Below are 18,299 nucleotides of genomic sequence, written 5' to 3'. Positions count from 1 at the left end.
TGTCTGTAGGGGCAGGACAGGCCCCAGCTCCATGGGGTGAACAGAGCAGTGTGGAAAGCCGCTCTCCCCACGCAGCCGCTGCTATCTACCATGCCCACGGATGCACCTGGAACTCCTCCTCCTCAGTCACATCCAGATGGGAATCTCCAAGGCTCCGAGGAAGCACAAACGTGTAACAGACACGGACAGACAAGGCACATCTCACCTCGAGACTTCCATCACCAGCAGAGTGACCTGCTCCAACCCCTTCTGCTCCAGGTGAGGGCTGCCTGGATGTCAGACCTTCCCATGGGAAGGGCTGATTCCTTAGCTTTTCTCTTCTCCCCTCACTCAACTGCTCCCTTCCGCTCCCATTTCATTCCCAGCTACGTTACAGGTAAATTAAACAGCATGCCTAAAAATCCCTTCAACCAGTTGCTGAACTCAGCCCAACACCTGAATTCCTCCTCCTCCAAGCACTCAGCAGCTAAGATACCCCGATGCTGAAGCTTCCTACCACAGAAAGGGACAACCCTACAAGAGAAAAGGAGCTCAACTATTGGCAAAAACCATGTCAAAGCCACCCATATCTCAACAAAGCATTAAACAGAATAAATGACTCACCAGAAAGCCTGCCTGCCCGCCGACAAGCCCACAAGCGCTACCTCGCATCTGAGTGCAAAAGAGAATCTTGACTTTGAAAGCAAACCCTTTTGCTCAGAAAAGCCTGTACAGTAAATCCAGTGGGAATTTCCTTGGAAAAAAAACCCCAGTTTATCCCAACATCTTCACAACAGCCAAGTTATTCCAACTGCAGAAGCCTTGGTCCCCTCCGCAGGGTGGCAAGAAGTGGTATCTATTCCCTTTGTCGCTAGACTTCTCCTGGAAAACAGCAAGTTAATGGCAGCTCTCACTGAGAGATACTAGAGCAGGATCACTCCTAATCAGAAAATAAAGATAATGGCATTCCAAATGTTGGGGGGGGGGATATATATATGTATACATATATGTATTTGTAAGAGTATTAGGATCAAATCAGACCTCTTCATTTAAATGGCCCCTCAGTGGGTCATCAATCACCGATGCCTGTTCCCACTGCACCATCATCCATCCTTCACTGGAGCCGTGTAACCTGGCAGCAAACCTGCATCAACCAGTCCTGCTTAGAACCTGCCAGTGAATTCCTGGGAAAGCTCATGCAAGAAGCAGCACTCTGTACCCTCCCACTGGGAGGGAAACATTACGAACCAGCCTGGAAAACTCATCCGAAGCAGAATTCCTCATTTTCAACCAATTGCCTCTGGTTTACAGACAGCAGGCTTCAGATTTTAGCTGGGATTTGGCAGAATGTCTCCCAGTCAGCACGCTTGCATATTCATGCCCCTAATAACTCAAGGCGAGGACGCTGAATTGAAGTTAAACATTACTCTTCTAACCTTTCAAAGGAGGAAAATGTATAACCAAGGAAGTTATCAATTACTCAACCTCTGCCTTCAAAAGGACAGCTAGCACCAAGTGGAGGGTGAAGGTCTCCTGTGGAGAAAGTGGCCTTTAGCAAAGCTATTTCACCACTACTGCTTTGTTTCATACACAGATGACACAAGGTGTTTTGCACAGGAGGTATACGTTGACTTGAGTAAGGAAGGGAATAAACTGAGGACTGGCATAGAGAAGGGAATAAAAAAGACATTTGGATGTATTTGGCCAAGTCAGGCTCATCCTTGTGTACAAGAAACGAAGCCAAAGCCAACTCCTGCTCCGCCACAGAAGGAACCCAAAGCACGGCCCTTCTATCTGCAGCTACTGGTTAACCAGTACGTGACAGAGGACCCTGGGAGGATTTGGACAATGTGGGGTAAGAAGTCAGTGCCTGAAGGATTTTTCCATCTCAGCAATTCCCAAGATTCCTCGTCTCCACCAAGCGCTGTTGTCCAACAGACAATCCCACACCATTCCAGCTCTTTATAGCATAACCTAGCGCTTGGGCCAAAGAGGGGGGGAGAAACCCCACAACAAAACAAAAGCAAACCTTTCAACTTAAAAACTAGTCATTAGAAGACTGGGTTATCAATTCCCTGCACCTGACCACCAAGCCCAGGTGAGAACCCTTCCATCTGCACTGGGTTACACTGGTTGGTAGCTGTCACTCGGCTGCCAGACGCTCTGCATCAAGCCCAGCACACACACTTCAGTCGCTTCGCATATGAGGGGTTGCAGGTGTTACCAGGAAGAGATTCTGACTCCTTTGTTGCCTAGGCTGAAATGCACACATTTGACAGAGAAAAAAAAAGAAAGAAAAGGTCCATTTCTAGGAGTGGGATTTTCCTTTTTGAAGTCTCCAGTTCTTGGGTCCCCACGCTTCAGGCTGGTTCCCCAGTTACTTCAGGAACAGGGAAGGATTTGGAAGTGCAATACTAGGGTAACTTCTGCCCACTTTCAGTGTTCATGCTGACAAGTGATTTTGTCTTCAGAATGCTCCAAAACATCCAGCATCTCTTCTATGATAGCCTGTAGTGCCCGACCCAGCTGTTCTGCAGTATAGGGCTTTCCCAGAGGAGGCACGTGAACAAAAGCCGACCTCCCGCGACTCTGGTATAAGGACGTGTAGTAAGTGAAGTCACAGAGGTACCTGAAACACAAGGAGAGGGCTTATTTAGCACCAGGTGACAAATCCAATGAGAAAACTGCAGGACACAGTCATGGAATGGTTTGGGTTGAAGGGACCTTAAAGCTCATCCAGTCCCAACCCCTGCCATGGGGACCCCTTCCACTGGAGCAGCTTGCTCCAAGCCCCTGTGTCCAACCTGGCCTTGAACACTGCCAGGGATGGGGCAGCCACAGCTTCTCTGGGCACCCCGTGCCAGCGCCTCAGCACCCTCCCAGGGAAGAGCTTCTGCCTAAGAGCTCATCTCAGTCTCCCCTCGGGCAGGTTCAAGCCATTCCCCTTAACCTGTCCCTACAGGCCCTTGTCCCAAGCCCCTCTCCAGGTTTCCTGCAGCCCCTTCAGGCACTGGAGCTGTTCTCAGGTCTCCCCTTCAGGAGCCTTCTCTTCTCCAGGCTGCCCCAGCCCAGCTCTCTCAGCCTGGCTCCACAGCAGAGCTGCTCCAGCCCTCACAGCATCTCCATGGCCTCCTCATGGCCTCGCTCCTTCAGTTCCACGTCCCCCTTGTGCTGCTGCCCCAGAGCTGCACCAGGGCTGCAGGAGAAGGTCTCGCAAGAGCAGAAGAAGATGAACTTTCCACTCTATCACGCTCACTGGCATCCATACCTGCCAGCATCCTTCGATATAGTGACCGTGACGTCCAGCCCCAGCGCTGAGACTCTCTTGCAAACTGTGTCCATGTCAATAATGGAATCGATGCACTCGGGGCCTCCTTCCACGCAGCACTGAGAGCCTGGGCAGAAGCGGCAGTTGTCCAAGCCTTTATAACCCACGTTGTGGCCGCACTTCTCCAGAGTCACGGTCGTAGCCATACCCGAAACACCCACGTGAACCACCAGCTGCAAGAGAAAAGAACCAGGTCAGATCAACCACGACGCAGCCGGTGGGAAACCCAGCGCCCGCTATTCCCGGGTACAGACTGGGGGTTGCTGCATGTGTATCATGGTAATGAGTCACTGAGCAGTGACCTCATGGGTCCAATCCAGAGCCATCCTCCTTGTTTCACCCCCTCCTGGCCCAAGCTGGGATTCACTCAGGGTTAAGGTGACCACCTCTGACCACCGGTGGCACAGCCCAACACGAGCTGCCTCCACAGCCCTTTCCAGTGGCTCCTTCACACCAACTGCTCCCATTAATGCACTGCTCTCTTCTGAGCTTTCCAACCCTACATATTCACATGTTCTCACGACAAAGGGACACCAGCCTGAACACGTGTTAGAAACAGGAGTTCCCATTCTGCTTGTTGCTGTCAGTGGGACAGATCTCACCCATTTGCTGTGTCTTTTCTCCTCCTCCCTCTACTCACTCACTTGTGGACTGTGCTTTTTCCATAACGCAGGAATGAGCCTTTGCACTGTCTGGTATTCAACTGGGACTTCATAGACGTGCAGATCCACGTCATCTCGCAGCCCCAGCTTCTCCAACTCCTAAACACACCAGGAAACAAAGCCAAGATGGTCAGACACAAGCTCAGCAGAGGACAGAGACTCCTGGAAGGTTTAATGGTGCAGTGAGCCTGCTGTGAAGGACTAACACCAGCTGACACTGCGGGCTGTATCCCCTCGGAAACAGCACGGTTAAAAACCTCAAGACAACAGGGAAACAACAAAGGCACCTCTGCACCTGCAGGAACAGTCTTCACCCACAGGACCGTTTGCTTTGCTCTGATGTGTGTTTAACAAAGAGATCAACACTGAAGTGATGATGGTTATCAGCAACAGCCACGCTTCAAAGAAAGGTTTGGCTCCTCGTATTCACCTACTGAAAGAACTAGGTACCTGTAGGAAGAAGTCAAACTGGGAGGATTACATTCATTGTCTAATTTGTCCTCTGTCTGATGACCTGGAGAGCAAATTCCTCTTTGCTTCCAGGTGAGGAGCTCTCAGAGTTAGGTCACAGGCTGTGACTCTGTGTCTATCAGGCTCCACGGAACACTCCTCTATGAGAAACGGAAGCAACACTGCCACATCCTCCTCAGCATATTCCTTACTCTCCTTTTGGCAGGATCTGGAATACAAGACAGCCCGTTTCCACTGCTGCTTTTACCTATTTACCTGATATATTTGACTTCATTTTGCAACATGAGCTGTCACCATCGTAGTGGTTCAAGTAACGCAGTGAATTAGTTCTCCCCCTATAACCTTAACTAAAGCCATGGCTCGAAAACATCCCAACTACCCAGGCAATAAACTTGGCCCATTTCCCTTTGTACCTTTTACAACACAAAGGGTCAGTTTAATACCTTTAAAACCAGAGGCAAGAGGAAAGGCCTTTTTTCCCCCCCGTTTGATCCCAACACCGACTTCCCTCATGGTCCTGGATACTTCTGCCTTGTTCTTCTTTGGCCTCAGGCTCAGCACACCCCAGTAAGAGTTTGAGACTTGCTCCCTTGATACTTCAGGTGTTACCAGTCAAGCCCACACCAGGACTTGATCAGAAATCAACCTTTTGGAGCCATCAAACCCAAACTTCCGAGGGCTCAAGGGAAGGATCCAGCCTCTGGAAAAACACAGGTTCTTCACCAAAGCCATTGGCTGAGCTCAACCTGAGGAGCCAGGGACCAGGCTAGAAGCTCACCCACAGCACAAGCTCCTTGTCTGGTGCTGCTCTCCTCCTCCTGAACACATTCAATTGGAAACACCAGCTTCCTCAGGCCGGGAACACGGAGCCGTTCCTTGTGCTTACATCAAAGGGGCTGCAGGCACAGCAAGGACAGAACCTGCTCCTCCCACAGCCACAAACCCCTGTGGTTGTTCTTATGGATCTCAAGCAGAGAAGGCAGCAAACTAGCAAAGGCCTCTTCAATATAGTCTTGAATGATCAAGTTACCTTTCCTGGAGGTGCGGATTCGGGGAGCAGAGCCAAGAGCAGCTCTCTCATGCAGTTCTTAGGCTTTCTTTTCCTGCACACAGAGATGATGCAAACCTCAGGCTAAAGAGTGCACCGCAGCTAAATGCAATGAAGCTCACTCCCCTTCCAACGTCGTATTGCCCTAGGTTTACACTGCAATAAAGCCAGTTGAAAGGAGAGGACAAGCTGAGGGTTTTGGACCTCCCCGTTACGCTCCTACCTCCCCTATCTAAACCCGAGCAGCACTTCAATATCCTTTCTGTCTGTAGTTGTCAGCACGAGTGGTTTCGTTACTGAGTAAAGAAAACCCATCCCACTTGTAAGGCCCACGGCCGGTGGAGCAAGGTTTAAGCCAACCAAAGCAGCAAAGGCAAGAGGAAGGCTTCCACAGACCAGCAGACATGAGCAACAGCAGTGATAAATCACTTGTGCTGGCTCCGAGGGCAAGGCTGATATTAAAGGCTTGCTGTATTGATTAGTGTCTGGCATATGCAGACATCCATTACCAGAGAGGGATGCTAAGTGATGTTTCACCACATGTCTTTTGCACAGATCTGCCTTCAAGACGTCAGCTGGTTTATGTGGCGCGTTAATAAAGTAAGTAGCTTACAAATGAGAGCATTCAAATACAAGTCAGTCTCTTTAGGAAGATCTCCAGTGTTAACAGGGGGGAATCCATCATCACGGCCCTAAAGAGCATCAAACAGTTCCTTAACATGAGCTTCACTGCAGAAACTTTTCCTGGCAGCACAAAGGAGACACCTTGGGCTCAGCCCCACAGTGACAGCTCCAAACCCCAGCTTTACAAACCCACATCTTCCCTTTAACCAAGCACAGCACTGGCTGCTTCCAGTCCATAATAAAGATGTCCACTGGCCCCCAGACAACTCATTCCCTTGTATACCTGACAGCCACAGCAACCCGAACGCGTCTGCCCGCTTCCCTGACCCCTCCACAATGGTCGCCTTTGTGAGCCTTTAATATCCTTATCAGGTCTGTCTAGACACCCTGACAGCAATTGTCCTTAGTAATGTCACAGCACAGCCTGACCTCTCTCCTCCTCCTCCTTCTCCTCAGCCAGCAGCACTTTGGGGGGATGAAGGCAGGAGCCCATTCGCTTCACAGTCCACCTGTGTCTACACCTAAGTTACACCCAGGAGGCTGGAAAATGAACAGAAAAGCTCGTTTCAGTAACTACTTCTTGAAAGGAAGGTCCTTCCCAAGCAAAAACTGCCGCGGAGGAAATTCCTCCAAAGGAAATCATGGGACAGAAAATCCACATTAACAGGGAAAAACAGAGCAGAAAGATGTTGTTATTCCCGCTGAATTTATAGAGGATCTCTCCCTGAGGCGCCCAAATCTCCGAACACCTCCCCATTATTACACTGCAAGGGCTGCCATCGAAGGTACCCATGTGTGAAACTCCCTTTGCTTTCAAAGGCAAGCAGCTCTCCTGGAAGCCCGCTGCAGTCGGCAGGAACAGACACCCCGCGTCCGTGCCAAATAACACCGAAGAGGAGCGGAGAGAGAAGCAGGGAATTGGCTTCCTCGGGATGCGGGCTAATAAAAGCTGTAATAAAGCCGAAGGAGCTCAGCCCCGGAGCAAGGGAGGATTTAGCAAGATTGTTTAATTGATTTTTCTTCTATTAAGATGCAGATCACAGCGTCTGGGGCTCCGGCGCGCAGACGCGCCTTTGTGTCCCCTCAGCTCCATGAAGTCCCCCGTCTGAAACCCGCACAATGCCCAACTCGCCTGCGCTCAAAGCCATGCTGTTCCTTTTTGTCTGGGCCTCTCGGGGCTGAGCAGGGTGAGGGAAGGCAAAATCCTCCCCGCTGCTGCCTGAAGGCTGGGCTTTAGTGAGGAGCTCAGGACTCGGGAGGGAGACGGGCTCCAAGGCAGCACAAAGCACAGGCTCCAACTCCGGTTTGAGACTCTCCAAACACCCCCAAGCCCCTAAAAATGAATGGGAAAGGCACGTGGTGCCTTCAGCCCTCAGCTGAGCAGCCACCAGTGCCTCGAGCTGCCGTGCTGGAGGAGTGACATTAAACATTAGGTGTGTGTTTGCAAGCGCCATCACAGCAGCCACCACTCTTCCTGCTCCACAAGCACAACACCCTTTTGTCTATCCCGCCTAGAATAAAAGTAGCTGGTTCACACGAGTAAGAACAGACCAAATCCAGTTGCCTCGCTGCTCAATTTCAGTACCAGGCCATTTTTTCCCCCCATATACTTGCATTTCCCCCCCAAACTTAAACCAAGCAAACCCTAACTCGGATATATTCATTTCCAAAAGGCTCTGGGAGGCAAAGGTTTCTTCTTGTACCAGCCACCCCATTAGACATCTGGACGTTAGTTGACTGTAATTGATTAGAGTTTGTGATTTAATTTAAAAGCATTCTAAAGAAGATATTAATCTCTGAGCTCTGAAGGGAAGAGAGATGTGCTGGGGAGAAAAATAGATCTAATTCCCTGGACAACTGTACTAAAAGGTACCCTTGAATTCCCAGCAGCTTTGTCATAAACCGCAGCCAGAAGTGACAAATAAGGAAGAAGGGGATAATGTGGCAGCACTGGCCCTAGGTAATGCTTTTACAGCAAGTGACCTTAACTCCTTCATTCAGCTGGGCCTCTGGCAGGAGTCTGGCTCTGCTCCTCGCCTCTGCTGGGGTGCAGGATGAACGTGCTCCTGCAGATGTGCAGCTACAAGTGGCATAAACTGATGGAGCATCCCGTGCTGCTCCTCAGCAGAGAGGAGGCTGGATCCGGAGGGACAAACACCACCTGGTCCCCACCACCCCATGCCTCCTGCTTTGCCTGCTGCAGCCCAGCACCAAAAGCAGAAGGAACAGAGGGGAATAAGCCAAGGGCAGGTCAGAGTCCTCAGACCCACGGTGGACTTGACTCTGCAGTTTACTTGACTCCACAGGCTACAAGGGGGAAGTCTCATTGCAGATGAGGCTTGGCTTAAAGGTTAACCAGCTCCCCCATTCCAGCTGAGAGGCAAGCACAGCAGTTCTCCTGGGGTTGTTTATTCAGGGCAGAGGAAGAGCCCAGCTCCCTGCCCTGTTTAACAGCTTCCAAACCCCGGGGCTTAGCCTACAGATTCCTTCCTTGCCTGAGCTACACTAACTCTATCCCATTACGTTCTACTAGCTCAGGGATTGCTTTTGGAGTAGTGAATAAAACACCACCTGACCATCTGGAGCGAGCTGCTCGCAGGTAACAAAGTGGGAAGACAAGTTCCAAAGGAGCCACACACCAGAGCCAGAAGGGGGATGTTATCAGCAGGGCTCTCTGCTTTAACTTGCCACGAACAGAGGTATGTGGAGGGTTACCTGAACTGCAATCCAACTGGCGTTAACAGCGTGCTCTCCAAACGGACCAAACCCTGCAAGAGAAGGAAAAAGCCACAGTGGTGAAGTCATCCCAACAGGTTTGACTCAAGTGAAAGGTGCAAAATGGTTCTGTGCTTTCCTGGTATAGAGAGCCTGAAAGAAAGCCCACTTCTAATGCCCGAGCCTTATTTACCTTCCATCCAAGCACTAAGAGACCTCCACAGCCATGACTGAACCGTACACCTTGTACTCTGAGCTTGCCTCAAAAGAAACTCCTTTTTCCCTAGCAGACACTGGGGCAAGTGGATTTTCCCCTTCCTTGACCAGCTTGGAAGAACTTGGTCCAAACAGAGAAGTTCCCTGATGTCACAGAATTAGAATCCTGATTGGATTTCCTATTCCTGATTGGTTTAGGCCACAGCAAATGCTTCCACAAATGGAGACAAGCCTGGTTCAAAGAGTTATTCAGATCTTCACCATGATCTCTGCCAGCATTAGTTCTGCCTTAGGAGGAAACGGGCTCTCTGGACACTCACCTCCAGCAAGCAGGAAAGGTTATGATAACGTTATCAATGCCATTTACTCGCCACATCTTGATTTCCTAATGAGCAACTCAGAGTTAACCAGTAACCCCCAACATCTCCTCCTGAGCAAGCACACAAAGGTTGGGCAATTCATCTGGGCACAACGTCGATACGCTTTAATCTGAACTGTCAGAGCTTCCCTGGGAGCCTCCTGCCATTAAGAGACATAAATTGTGCCTAACTCCTGAAAGGCTTTGAGAGGGACCACAAATATTATGTGACACATTAATGGAAACGTTCTATTTGCTCTCAATGGCAGGGCTGAGGTTACGCCGCACGCAGGGTTTGCACGGGGTAGGCTCATCCACACTCATGGGGCTCTTACAGTCAAACCCATGTCGATATCTGCCCAAAAGGAACGTGCTGAAGGTTTCCACAAGATCCAAACGTCGGGGTTTTCCTGGGAGCAAACCTCCAGTGTTCCCAAGACAAGCTACGACTGCAGCAGAGGTGAACAAGTCCAAGCACTGAACCCCTTCTCGGGTGGTTCTGCAAGTCAGTGATGTCCAGGCACAAGCAGGACCTGCAAAGGCTCCTTGCTAAAGAAACCATGAGAGCCTGAACCCAATGGAATCCAAACACATCCAGCTCCTCCTAACAATCCAGCCACGGGAAGGCTGGAATCCTACAGGTGCCCGTACACAGAACGGAGCCCTCCTGCTCCAAAGTGAACGGGCACCAACACCACCGTGGGCTACTGCTCCTCTGCCTCATCTCCTGCCTGGATCCTCCCGGTATAAGCAACTTTGTGAGCAGCAGGGAACTCCAGCGAGCATGCCCAGGACTTCCTCCACATCCACAATAGGGCCCTCCAAGGCTCAGGACGGCAGCGGCAGGGATGCCGATGGGATGAGCTCCTTCCCCACTCCTAAACCAGACCCCGTGCGCGACCAGCACCGATCCTCCCCGCTGCAGCTGACGGGAGCCCAGTGTGACAGCACCAGGAGATGATCCCCCAGGGGCAGACCCGAGGAGCAGCGCTGCGCTATAGGAACAGGCTTCCCCGCACACAGCGGGGCAGGAGGCAGGGGAAGCACCGCACGCAGGAGGGGACTGATTCACTGACGCCGGGTTTCTGTTTAGTCACGGCTCCGCAGCGATCCCGGCTTTCCCAAAGCCGGGATCTGCCACCTGCTCCTTCCCTCTCCAAGCGCTCCCTTGCAAAGCCGCTCAGCCTCCAGCGCAACCCGCGATGGCAGCGAGCCCCTCTCGCCCATTCAAACCCCAGCCCTCAATAGTTCCCCCCTCCCCGATCCCCATTTGTCACAGCACTGCCTGCCCCACAAATCAACCCGCCGCCCTTTGTACCCCGGGGAAAGGAGCCTGACAAGCTCCCGCCTGCGACGCTGGGGCCTCCCGTCCCCTCGCGTTCCCCTGCTCATCCTTCCCCCGGGCCCCGGGGGCTGAGCGCGGTCCCGGCTCCCACTCGCCCATGGCTCAGGATGGGGTGGCCGGAGCGCACAAGCCCCCTCCCGCATCCCCGCCGCTTCTCCCCACTCCTCCGCAGCCTCAATCCCCTCCTTCCCCCAACCACGCACCCCTGGGGAGGGTCAGGGACGGGAAACGGGGGGTCCCGAACCCCCCCCTCAATGGTTGAGCACCGGGGCAGCGGCTGCGCGCCCCTCACCGAACCCAACCACAGCTCCCCCACAGCCCCGTTCCTCACCCCACACCCCCCCGCCATGGGGCTGCCCCCCCGCCAGGACCCCCGTGCCCGGCCCGCTCCCCCCGTACCGGTCACCACCACCGCCCGCCGCGGCTTCTCCATCGCGCTCCGGTCCCGTCCCGCCGCCGCCGCCGCCCCGCACTGAGCTCCCGGCCCCGCCCCGCCCCGCCCCGCCACCACCGAGCGCGCTCCGCCCCGCCGCCGCCACCACTACCATAGAGTGCGGTCCGCCAAGCTGCCTAGAGCGGCCCATACGCACCACTTCCGCCGCCAGCGCGGAAGTCGCTCGGGGAGACGCGCCGGGGCTGGGCCCGGAGCTTCTTCACCGCTGAGCGGTGCCCTCCGGGGGGGGCTCTAAGAAGCTCCGGCTCGACCCAAGGTGGGGGGTGGAAAAGGCACGAACCGGGATCCGCGGGTAACGGGAAACGGGCGCGCCACCGCTTCCCTCCCGCCCGCCACCCCCTCTTTCTATTTACGGCGCTGTCGTAAAGGCGCGGACCGGAACGGTCGTGGTGTTGCTTTGCGGCCGTATGCCGTGGGTGCTCTGATTGGCTCTGCTGTGAGCGCGCCGTGCTCTGATTGGCTTCGCCAGGGCAGCGCCGCGCTCTGATTGGCCCCGCGAGGGGCCGGGGGCGGTTTGAGCGGCAGCGACCGGCGCGGCGGTGGCTCCGGCACGATGGTGAGTGGTGGCGGGGCCGGGACCGTGGGGTGGGAGGGCCCGGCTCAGTCTGCGGCCATGCCCTGCCCCGGGCCCCTCAGGTACCTGAGGCCTCTCTCTTCCCCCCGCAGCTGCCCCTGTCCCTGTTGAAGACGGCGCAGAACCACCCCATGGTGAGTACCGGCAGCGCGGCCCAGCCCCGGGCCCGCTCCCCTTCCTGGCCCCAGCGGCACCGGTACCGGTCCGTGTGCTGGGGCTGCGCCGTGACCCGTGTGTCCCGCAGCTGGTGGAGCTGAAGAACGGGGAGACGTACAACGGGCACCTGGTGAGCTGCGACAACTGGATGAACATCAACCTGCGGGAGGTCATCTGCACGTCCCGGGTAAGGCCCGGCCCCCGAGCGGCCCCGCGGGGCCTCCGCCTGAAAGCCGTGTTTACCGTGGGTGGTTTATAGCATCCATAGCAAAGGCCGATGTGCTCCTGCAGGGCAGCGCTGTCCACGGCACACAAATGCTCTGTGAGCCTCTCCTAGAGCTATCGAATCCCAGCCTGGTTTGGGTTGGAAGGGACCTTAAAGCTCCCCCAGTTCCAACCCACTGCCACGGGCAGGGACACCTTCCCCTAGAGCTTTCCCCCTGTGAGAGGGTTCTCAGCGTAGGGCTGGAGGCCCCGTGCTGAGATGGGTCCAAGGATGGAGCCTCTTCCATCACGTGCTGTTTGAGAAGCAAAGTCGGCTTCAAGCCCTGTGCTTGATTGATGTACTTGCTCCTCTTAACTCTCCCCAACAGAGGAGGCTGTTGTTTCTCCGCTCTGCACTGTCTGGTACTTTTGCCCTTGGCCACAGTTGCTCCCGAAGATTGTGATCAGTGTTTTGGGCTTTGACCTCAGCCAGAAGTGTCTGGTCTTGTCCCTGCCAGGTGTCTGCTGAGAGGAGCAGCAGCTGGGTGGATGCGAGAGCCTGGCAGAGCTCCTCGTGCTCCTGAAAACCTCTCTGCAAATCCCCAGGAGCTGATGTTGTGAGCCTGGAGAAGAGAAGCTGCATGGAGCCCTCAGAGCAGCTTCCAGTGTCTGAAGGGGGCTGCAAGGATGCTGGGGAGGGATTCTTCATTAGGGACTGTAGTGATAGGACAAGGGGTGATGGCTTCAGACTGAAATGGGAAGTTCAGGTTAGATCTAAGGCAGAAGCTCTTCCCTGTGAGGGTGCTGAGGTGCTGGCACAGGGTGCCCAGAGAAGCTGTGGCTGCCCCATCCCTGGCAGTGTTCAAGGCCAGGTTGGACACAGGGGCTTGGAGCAAGCTGCTCCAGTGGAAGGGGTCTCTGCCCATGGCAGGGGTTGGAGCTGGAGGAGCTTTAAGGTCCCTTCCAACCCAAACCATTCCATGCTTCTATGACAGTGCTGGGGCACAGAGGCGTGTTTGATGCAGTGAACCACCCCTTGAGCAAGGTTTGAGAGGAACCTTTGGGGCTAAGAGATGGAAAACGGGAGCAAACCCTTCCCTGTGCCCGCGCCGTGGGTGCCGCAGGGATCTCCAGGCATCCTGGCAGCCCCTGCCAGCCTTGAGATACCCGAACGCCTCCAAAGGCCGGGTGGAAGCGGGAGCTGGAGCCGCTCCGGGGCTGGTACTGGTGGCACTGGTGGGGATTGGCCGCTAGATGGCACGGAGCGGCGGGCGAGCCCCGGCCCCGGCCGGGAGGCGCTTGTTTACTGCGGGGAGGCCGGAACGAGGAAGCGGAGGAGCCTCCTCCGTCCCTTCCCTTACCCCGAGCCAAGGAGCAGCCGGGCGGGCCCGAGGCAGGGCGGGGTCTGGCGGGTGTCTCTTGGAAGGGAGCTGCTTCTGCCTTGTCTTGTGTGCAAAGGACTTGCCCGGGCAGGCTGAGGCGCCCCAAATAACTCCTGGGGTGTGTGCGTGGAACCGTTTCATCCCAGGAGAGCAGGAACGAGGCGTTCCTGCTGCTGCTCCTCGGAGACACCGCAGATGCCTCTTCCACATGCTGCTGCTTGAGGCTGGGCTGGAGCCATCCCATCTGCAGCCAGCCCCTGCTGGAGCTGCGGGACGAGGCGGGTCCCTGTCCCTCCTCCCACTGACATCATGGGCAGCCGAGTTGTTGTTCAGCTCCGTTCCTATTCCCAGAGCCGCTCCCGGGATGCGGGAGCTGAAACCCTCCTGGGTTGTGTCCTAGGAAAGCCCTGGAGCTGGTGCCCAACCCACAAACCCTGTGTGGAGATCCCGGCTCCATAATGGGGCACCTGGAGACTTTCTTTTCTCTATCAAGAACCCACCAGCTCCTTCTTTCCACAGCTGCTCTGGTGGTGCAGAGCCCACAGCTCCGGAGCTGCCTCCCTGCTCCATCCACACCCAGAGGAGCGCAGCAGGGAGGCGACTCCCAGCTGGGGCTGCTGGAGGACAAACCCAGCCGTGCCTTTGCTGCAGCTCTGGTTTCTCCTACCCGAGCTTTTGGAGCTCCCCACGTTGGCCTCTCCAGCCCCACTTTTGATTCCCTTTCTTAGAAGGGAAGGTGCTTGTTTCCTCAGCCTCCTCTTCTTCCGCTTGCAGCAAGTGTCAGAGGCAGTGAATTGAAAGTGCAGTCGCTCGTGGCTCAGTGCCCTCCCCAGCCTGCAGGGCTCCGTGTTCTGGAGGGAAAAACCCACCCTTTTGTGCTCCTGCTTTCAGATAGTGCTCCCCAAAAAGGTCTCTGGAGCTCTCACACACTCCAGATGTGATGGAAACCCTCAAAAATGCCCCAGAAGTAGATAGCCAAGCCCCAAGTTTTGTTTGTAACCGAGTGTGTTGCTCCCCAATAGGATGGAGACAAGTTCTGGAGGATGCCAGAGTGCTACATTCGTGGCAGCACCATTAAATACCTGCGGATCCCCGATGAGATCATTGACATGGTGAAAGAGGAGGTGGTGTCCAAGGGCAGAGGCCGTGGTGGGATGCAACAGCAGAAGCAACAGAAGGGCCGTGGCGTTGGAGGTGCTGGACGAGGTAATGCTCCTCTTTGGTTTTCAGGGCAAGGAACGGCTCCTGCTTCCCAGCTTGAACCCCAGCTGCGTGGCTGGGAGAAGCTGGAGCCGCTCCAGTGCAGGATCTGGTCCAGTTCATGTGTGTTGCCTCGCTTGTGAGGCAGCTTCAGGGAAGGATTCGTGCCAGGGATGTGCCTCCCTCGTTCCTGGGGTTGGGCAGGAGCTTAAGAGAGTCTGAACTTGACTCTTCCTACCCCTCCTGGCTGGTTTGGGAGCGTGGCTTGATGAACCTGGTCTCTCTTAGCTTAGAGAGGCAGGGAGGGGAACAAATGGCTGCTCTGTTTGGAAACAGACTGAGCTCTAACCGTGGCACTGATAAAAACCCATCAGCTTCCATCGGAATGGCGCTTTGGATCTCCTGCCTTGTTGGTTGATTTATTGTCTATCCCAGGGGCTGTGCTTCTGCTGCTCCGAGTGAAGAACTCGTGCTTCTGATCAAAGGGGAGGTCGCTGCTTGGGAAGAAATAGGTCACAAAAGCAAACTCTTCCTTCCCTGTGCCACTTCCTGGGCTGAGCTGAGCTCGGGGCGCTTCACCTCGGGGATGGGTTGTTCTTTCCTCCCCAAATGGCCCTGCTGGAAGCCTGAGAGCTGTTCCTCTCCTTGCCTGCTCGCCCCTCCTGCCGCATCCTTGCCATTCGCTTTGTGGTCACGTCGCTCAGCCCTGGGGTCACTCTTGGGCCAGGCTTAGCCTGCAGTAGGAGCTTCAGATCCTGAGTGTGCTCCCTTGCTCCAACACCGCTTGGGAGATGCTGGGGTTTGGAAGGAGCCTTAAGGCCTGAGCCATGATTGAGGTCTCTGCAGAGCACCCTTCAGAAGCCACCTCTGCAAGGAATCCCAGTGGGAAGCTGGGCACTACCTGGGGCCATCCAAGGACCTTGGGGAGGGGAAAACCCTGGAGCCTTGTGCTGCCCTGGGACATCCTGGCAGTTCCCAACACATAGAAGTGACCTTTACAAAGCTGAAGGCGCCTTTCTTTCCCCCTCCTTCCCTTTCTCCCTTTGGCAGAGCAGCTTTTTTGGATGTGGTTACTTGGACAAACAGTTTGCCTGCTCTGTTTTCTCTGCTGTGGAAATACCCACCTTGGGAGAGCGGAGCAGAGCCCTGGCTCCGTCGGAGGTGGAGCTCCCTGCTGCTCTGATGTGCAACCTCAATGTGCTGATGGAATATGTTAAAGGGAAGCTTTGGTATTTGCTAATTAGCTCCAAGCTTTGGCTCCCATTAGTGAGACATGAGGAGAGGAAGGGGGAAAAAGAAAGGCAGGACGCGTTGGTTGGGAGGCCAGCAGGCAGGAGGGAAGCTGCAATTGAGCACGCGCTTGAAAGGATTATTGTTCCTGACACTGGGAATCCTTCTGGCTTTTACTTCTCAGCTTGCCAAAGCCAGGAGTGGGGCAGCCTTAGCTCAGCCTCACTGGGAGCATCCCCAGCACTGCAGGGTTAGGAGTCATCCTCTGCCTCTGGTTGAGGCATGTCCCCTCCATGGAGTGAGCAGAGGGCTCTGGAGAAGCCCTTGTGCCTGCCCTGGGTGTCCTCTGGGCTCTGCCTCGTGGGCTTGGGTGGATCCAGAGCCCCTCGAGCACCGAGATCAGCGTCAGAGCCTGGCATTGCTGTGGGGCTGGGGTGACTCTGCAGGGAGGGGGGGCCCAGCGGTGGGTCCCAGGGCAGCTCCTGCAGCCAAACCAAGTGCCCCCCTTCCTTGTTTCAGCTTGCAGGGGACACACATAGAACCTGCTCATCCCACTGCTCTTAAAACACTGCTGCTTCCATGGATCCATTTCTCAGGAGTAGATTCAACAGAGGGTGAGGGCACGGCTCTAGGGCAGGGAACAGACCAGGGAGGTACAGCTGAGGAGGGGGAATCCATTGATGCACCTTATAAATCCAGGCTCTGGAACAGAGAAGGGAGAGATGTAAAAGTCCTGTTTCTAAGGCTGGAAAAAGAGGGGAGCACATGGATAACTACAGCTCCGGGCAGCTGGGAGACGTTGCAGTGATGCTCTTACCCCCTGCTCTTTCTTTCTGCCCCATAGGTGTCTTTGGTGGCCGTGGCCGAGGGATCCCAGGCACCGGAAGAGGCCAGCAGGAGAAAAAGCCAGGCAGACAAGCAGCAAAGCAGTGAGCTTGGCCGGGGCTGGGGCTGGGGCTGCGATGCCCATGGGGTTTCCACCTCAGGATTGCCATGTGTTCAAAAGTGTCCCCTTCCTCCTCTTCCACCCATCGAGCCAGGCCCAAATCATGTCCTTTGGAAGCCCCTCTCGCAATTTCATGTGGTAAAAAGTGGAGTTATTTGCTCCTTGTAGTAGGCAAATCATTGGATTTACTTAAACTGCCCCATCCCTGCTTCAGGAGCTTTGGTTCTGCTGCTCCTAGGAGTGAAAATACTTTAGTTTTCCAGGCTCCCCAGTTTCATTGGAAGGATGATCCTGTTCCATGGTACCAGATCAAAGGCAAACAAACGCCTTCTGGATGGTCTGGAATCTTTCTTTTTATACTTGAGACTCGTTGCATTTGTACCAGATGGGAGTGCTTTGGGTTGAAAACACCCAACTCCAGGACCTTGTATCTTTCTGTGAGTAGTCTTAAGGGTTTGGGGTGGTTTAGAAACAGCCAACCTGGAAGCTCTTGATTGCTTCTCTTCCTGGCCAGTCCCTTCTGTCTCCCTCCTATGGCTTAAGGCAGGATTCGGGACAAACGTTCCTTTGGCCTTCAGGGGTTGTTCCCAAGAGAACTTGGTGATAAACGAGCATCTCCCAGTGAGTGTGTGGCTGAGTTGACTTCAGAGGGAAGTTCCCTTGGATGGAAAAGGCTTTTCTGGGATGTTTGTGTCCCCAACTCTGTTATTTCCCTTATTCCCCCCACACACTTTGCAAACTCGGTGACACAAAGTCCTGAGTGCTGAGATTTCTCCAGCTCATTCCCAACACCTGATGATTCCCTTCCCTCCACCTCCTCTTCTCCTCCTTTTCCAGTCCCTGGGGACACAGGCCAGGCTGTGAGCGTGTCCCAGCCACAGGTTTGGGAAGCTCCTGGGAATTCCCAGCTCAGGGTATTCCCGTCTTGCAGCCCACGGGGCCACAGGGTCCCATGAGGAAAACGCACCCACAAAACATCCTGGCTGACGGGAATGGAATGTGGGGAAGAAAGAGGCTCTGGCCTTGCCTCTGCCCCGTGAATGGGTGAAAAAGCTTAATTTTAGGGGGAAAGCTGATCTTGTGACTCGCTCTGAAGAGGTTTTGGGGTGGTTTCTGTTGTTTTGGGGGGGTGCACACCTGATTCCCCCCCCCATTGGAGCCTGTTCTCTGCCACTGCTCCGAGGAGGAACATGCTTTTATAGACTTATTTTTTTACTGTTTCTAGAACTCCGTGGTGAGCAGGAATAAACCAACCTCTGCCAAGCGGTTCCCTCTCTGTCTGTACTGGTGCTGAGCCCCCCTGGACCCCAGCCTCACATCAACCCTTGCTGTAAGCAGCAACCCCCCAAGCAGATGGGCTTGCATGGAGCCGCTTCCAGGCGTTGGGAATGGGGCACACGTGTCCTC

At 54.7% G+C, this 18,299-nt stretch overlaps 2 protein-coding genes across 4 annotated transcripts; one reads left to right on the top strand and one right to left on the bottom strand.

The window, feature by feature from the left end:
• Positions 1–1,676: 1,676 nt before the first annotated feature.
• Positions 1,677–11,231, bottom strand: PGPEP1 (pyroglutamyl-peptidase I). Of its 3 annotated transcripts, none has more exons than XM_062634325.1 (5): positions 11,146–11,231; positions 8,828–8,880; positions 3,952–4,068; positions 3,248–3,480; positions 1,677–2,608 (listed from the first exon to the last, which is right to left on the bottom strand). In XM_062634325.1, exons 1-5 carry the CDS (start codon positions 11,177–11,179, stop codon positions 2,416–2,418), a joined length of 630 nt encoding a protein of 209 aa, XP_062490309.1. In that variant the 5' UTR covers positions 11,180–11,231; the 3' UTR covers positions 1,677–2,415. The 3 variants fall into 3 exon arrangements, with proteins under 3 accessions (XP_062490309.1, XP_062490307.1, XP_062490308.1); XM_062634323.1 differs by lacking the exon at positions 11,146–11,231 and adding an exon at positions 9,415–10,139; XM_062634324.1 differs by lacking the exon at positions 11,146–11,231 and having other exon boundaries at positions 8,828–10,139.
• A 326-nt stretch (positions 11,232–11,557) lies between these two features.
• LSM4 (LSM4 homolog, U6 small nuclear RNA and mRNA degradation associated) lies at positions 11,558–17,517 on the top strand. The gene is made up of 5 exons (XM_062634322.1): positions 11,558–11,756; positions 11,867–11,908; positions 12,019–12,117; positions 14,539–14,722; positions 16,791–17,517. Exons 1-5 carry the CDS (start codon positions 11,754–11,756, stop codon positions 16,877–16,879), a joined length of 417 nt encoding a protein of 138 aa, XP_062490306.1. The 5' UTR covers positions 11,558–11,753; the 3' UTR covers positions 16,880–17,517.
• The last annotated feature ends 782 nt before the right edge of the window (positions 17,518–18,299 follow it).

Source organism: Pezoporus occidentalis, unplaced genomic scaffold (genome assembly GCF_034315485.1).
Source record: "Pezoporus occidentalis ecotype Australia unplaced genomic scaffold, CSIRO_AGI_Poc_V1 ctg421, whole genome shotgun sequence".
NCBI classification, from domain to species: Eukaryota; Metazoa; Chordata; class Aves; order Psittaciformes; family Psittacidae; genus Pezoporus; species Pezoporus occidentalis.
Note: the sequence above shows the minus strand (reverse complement) of the source record. Positions and strands in the feature narration are given on the sequence as shown.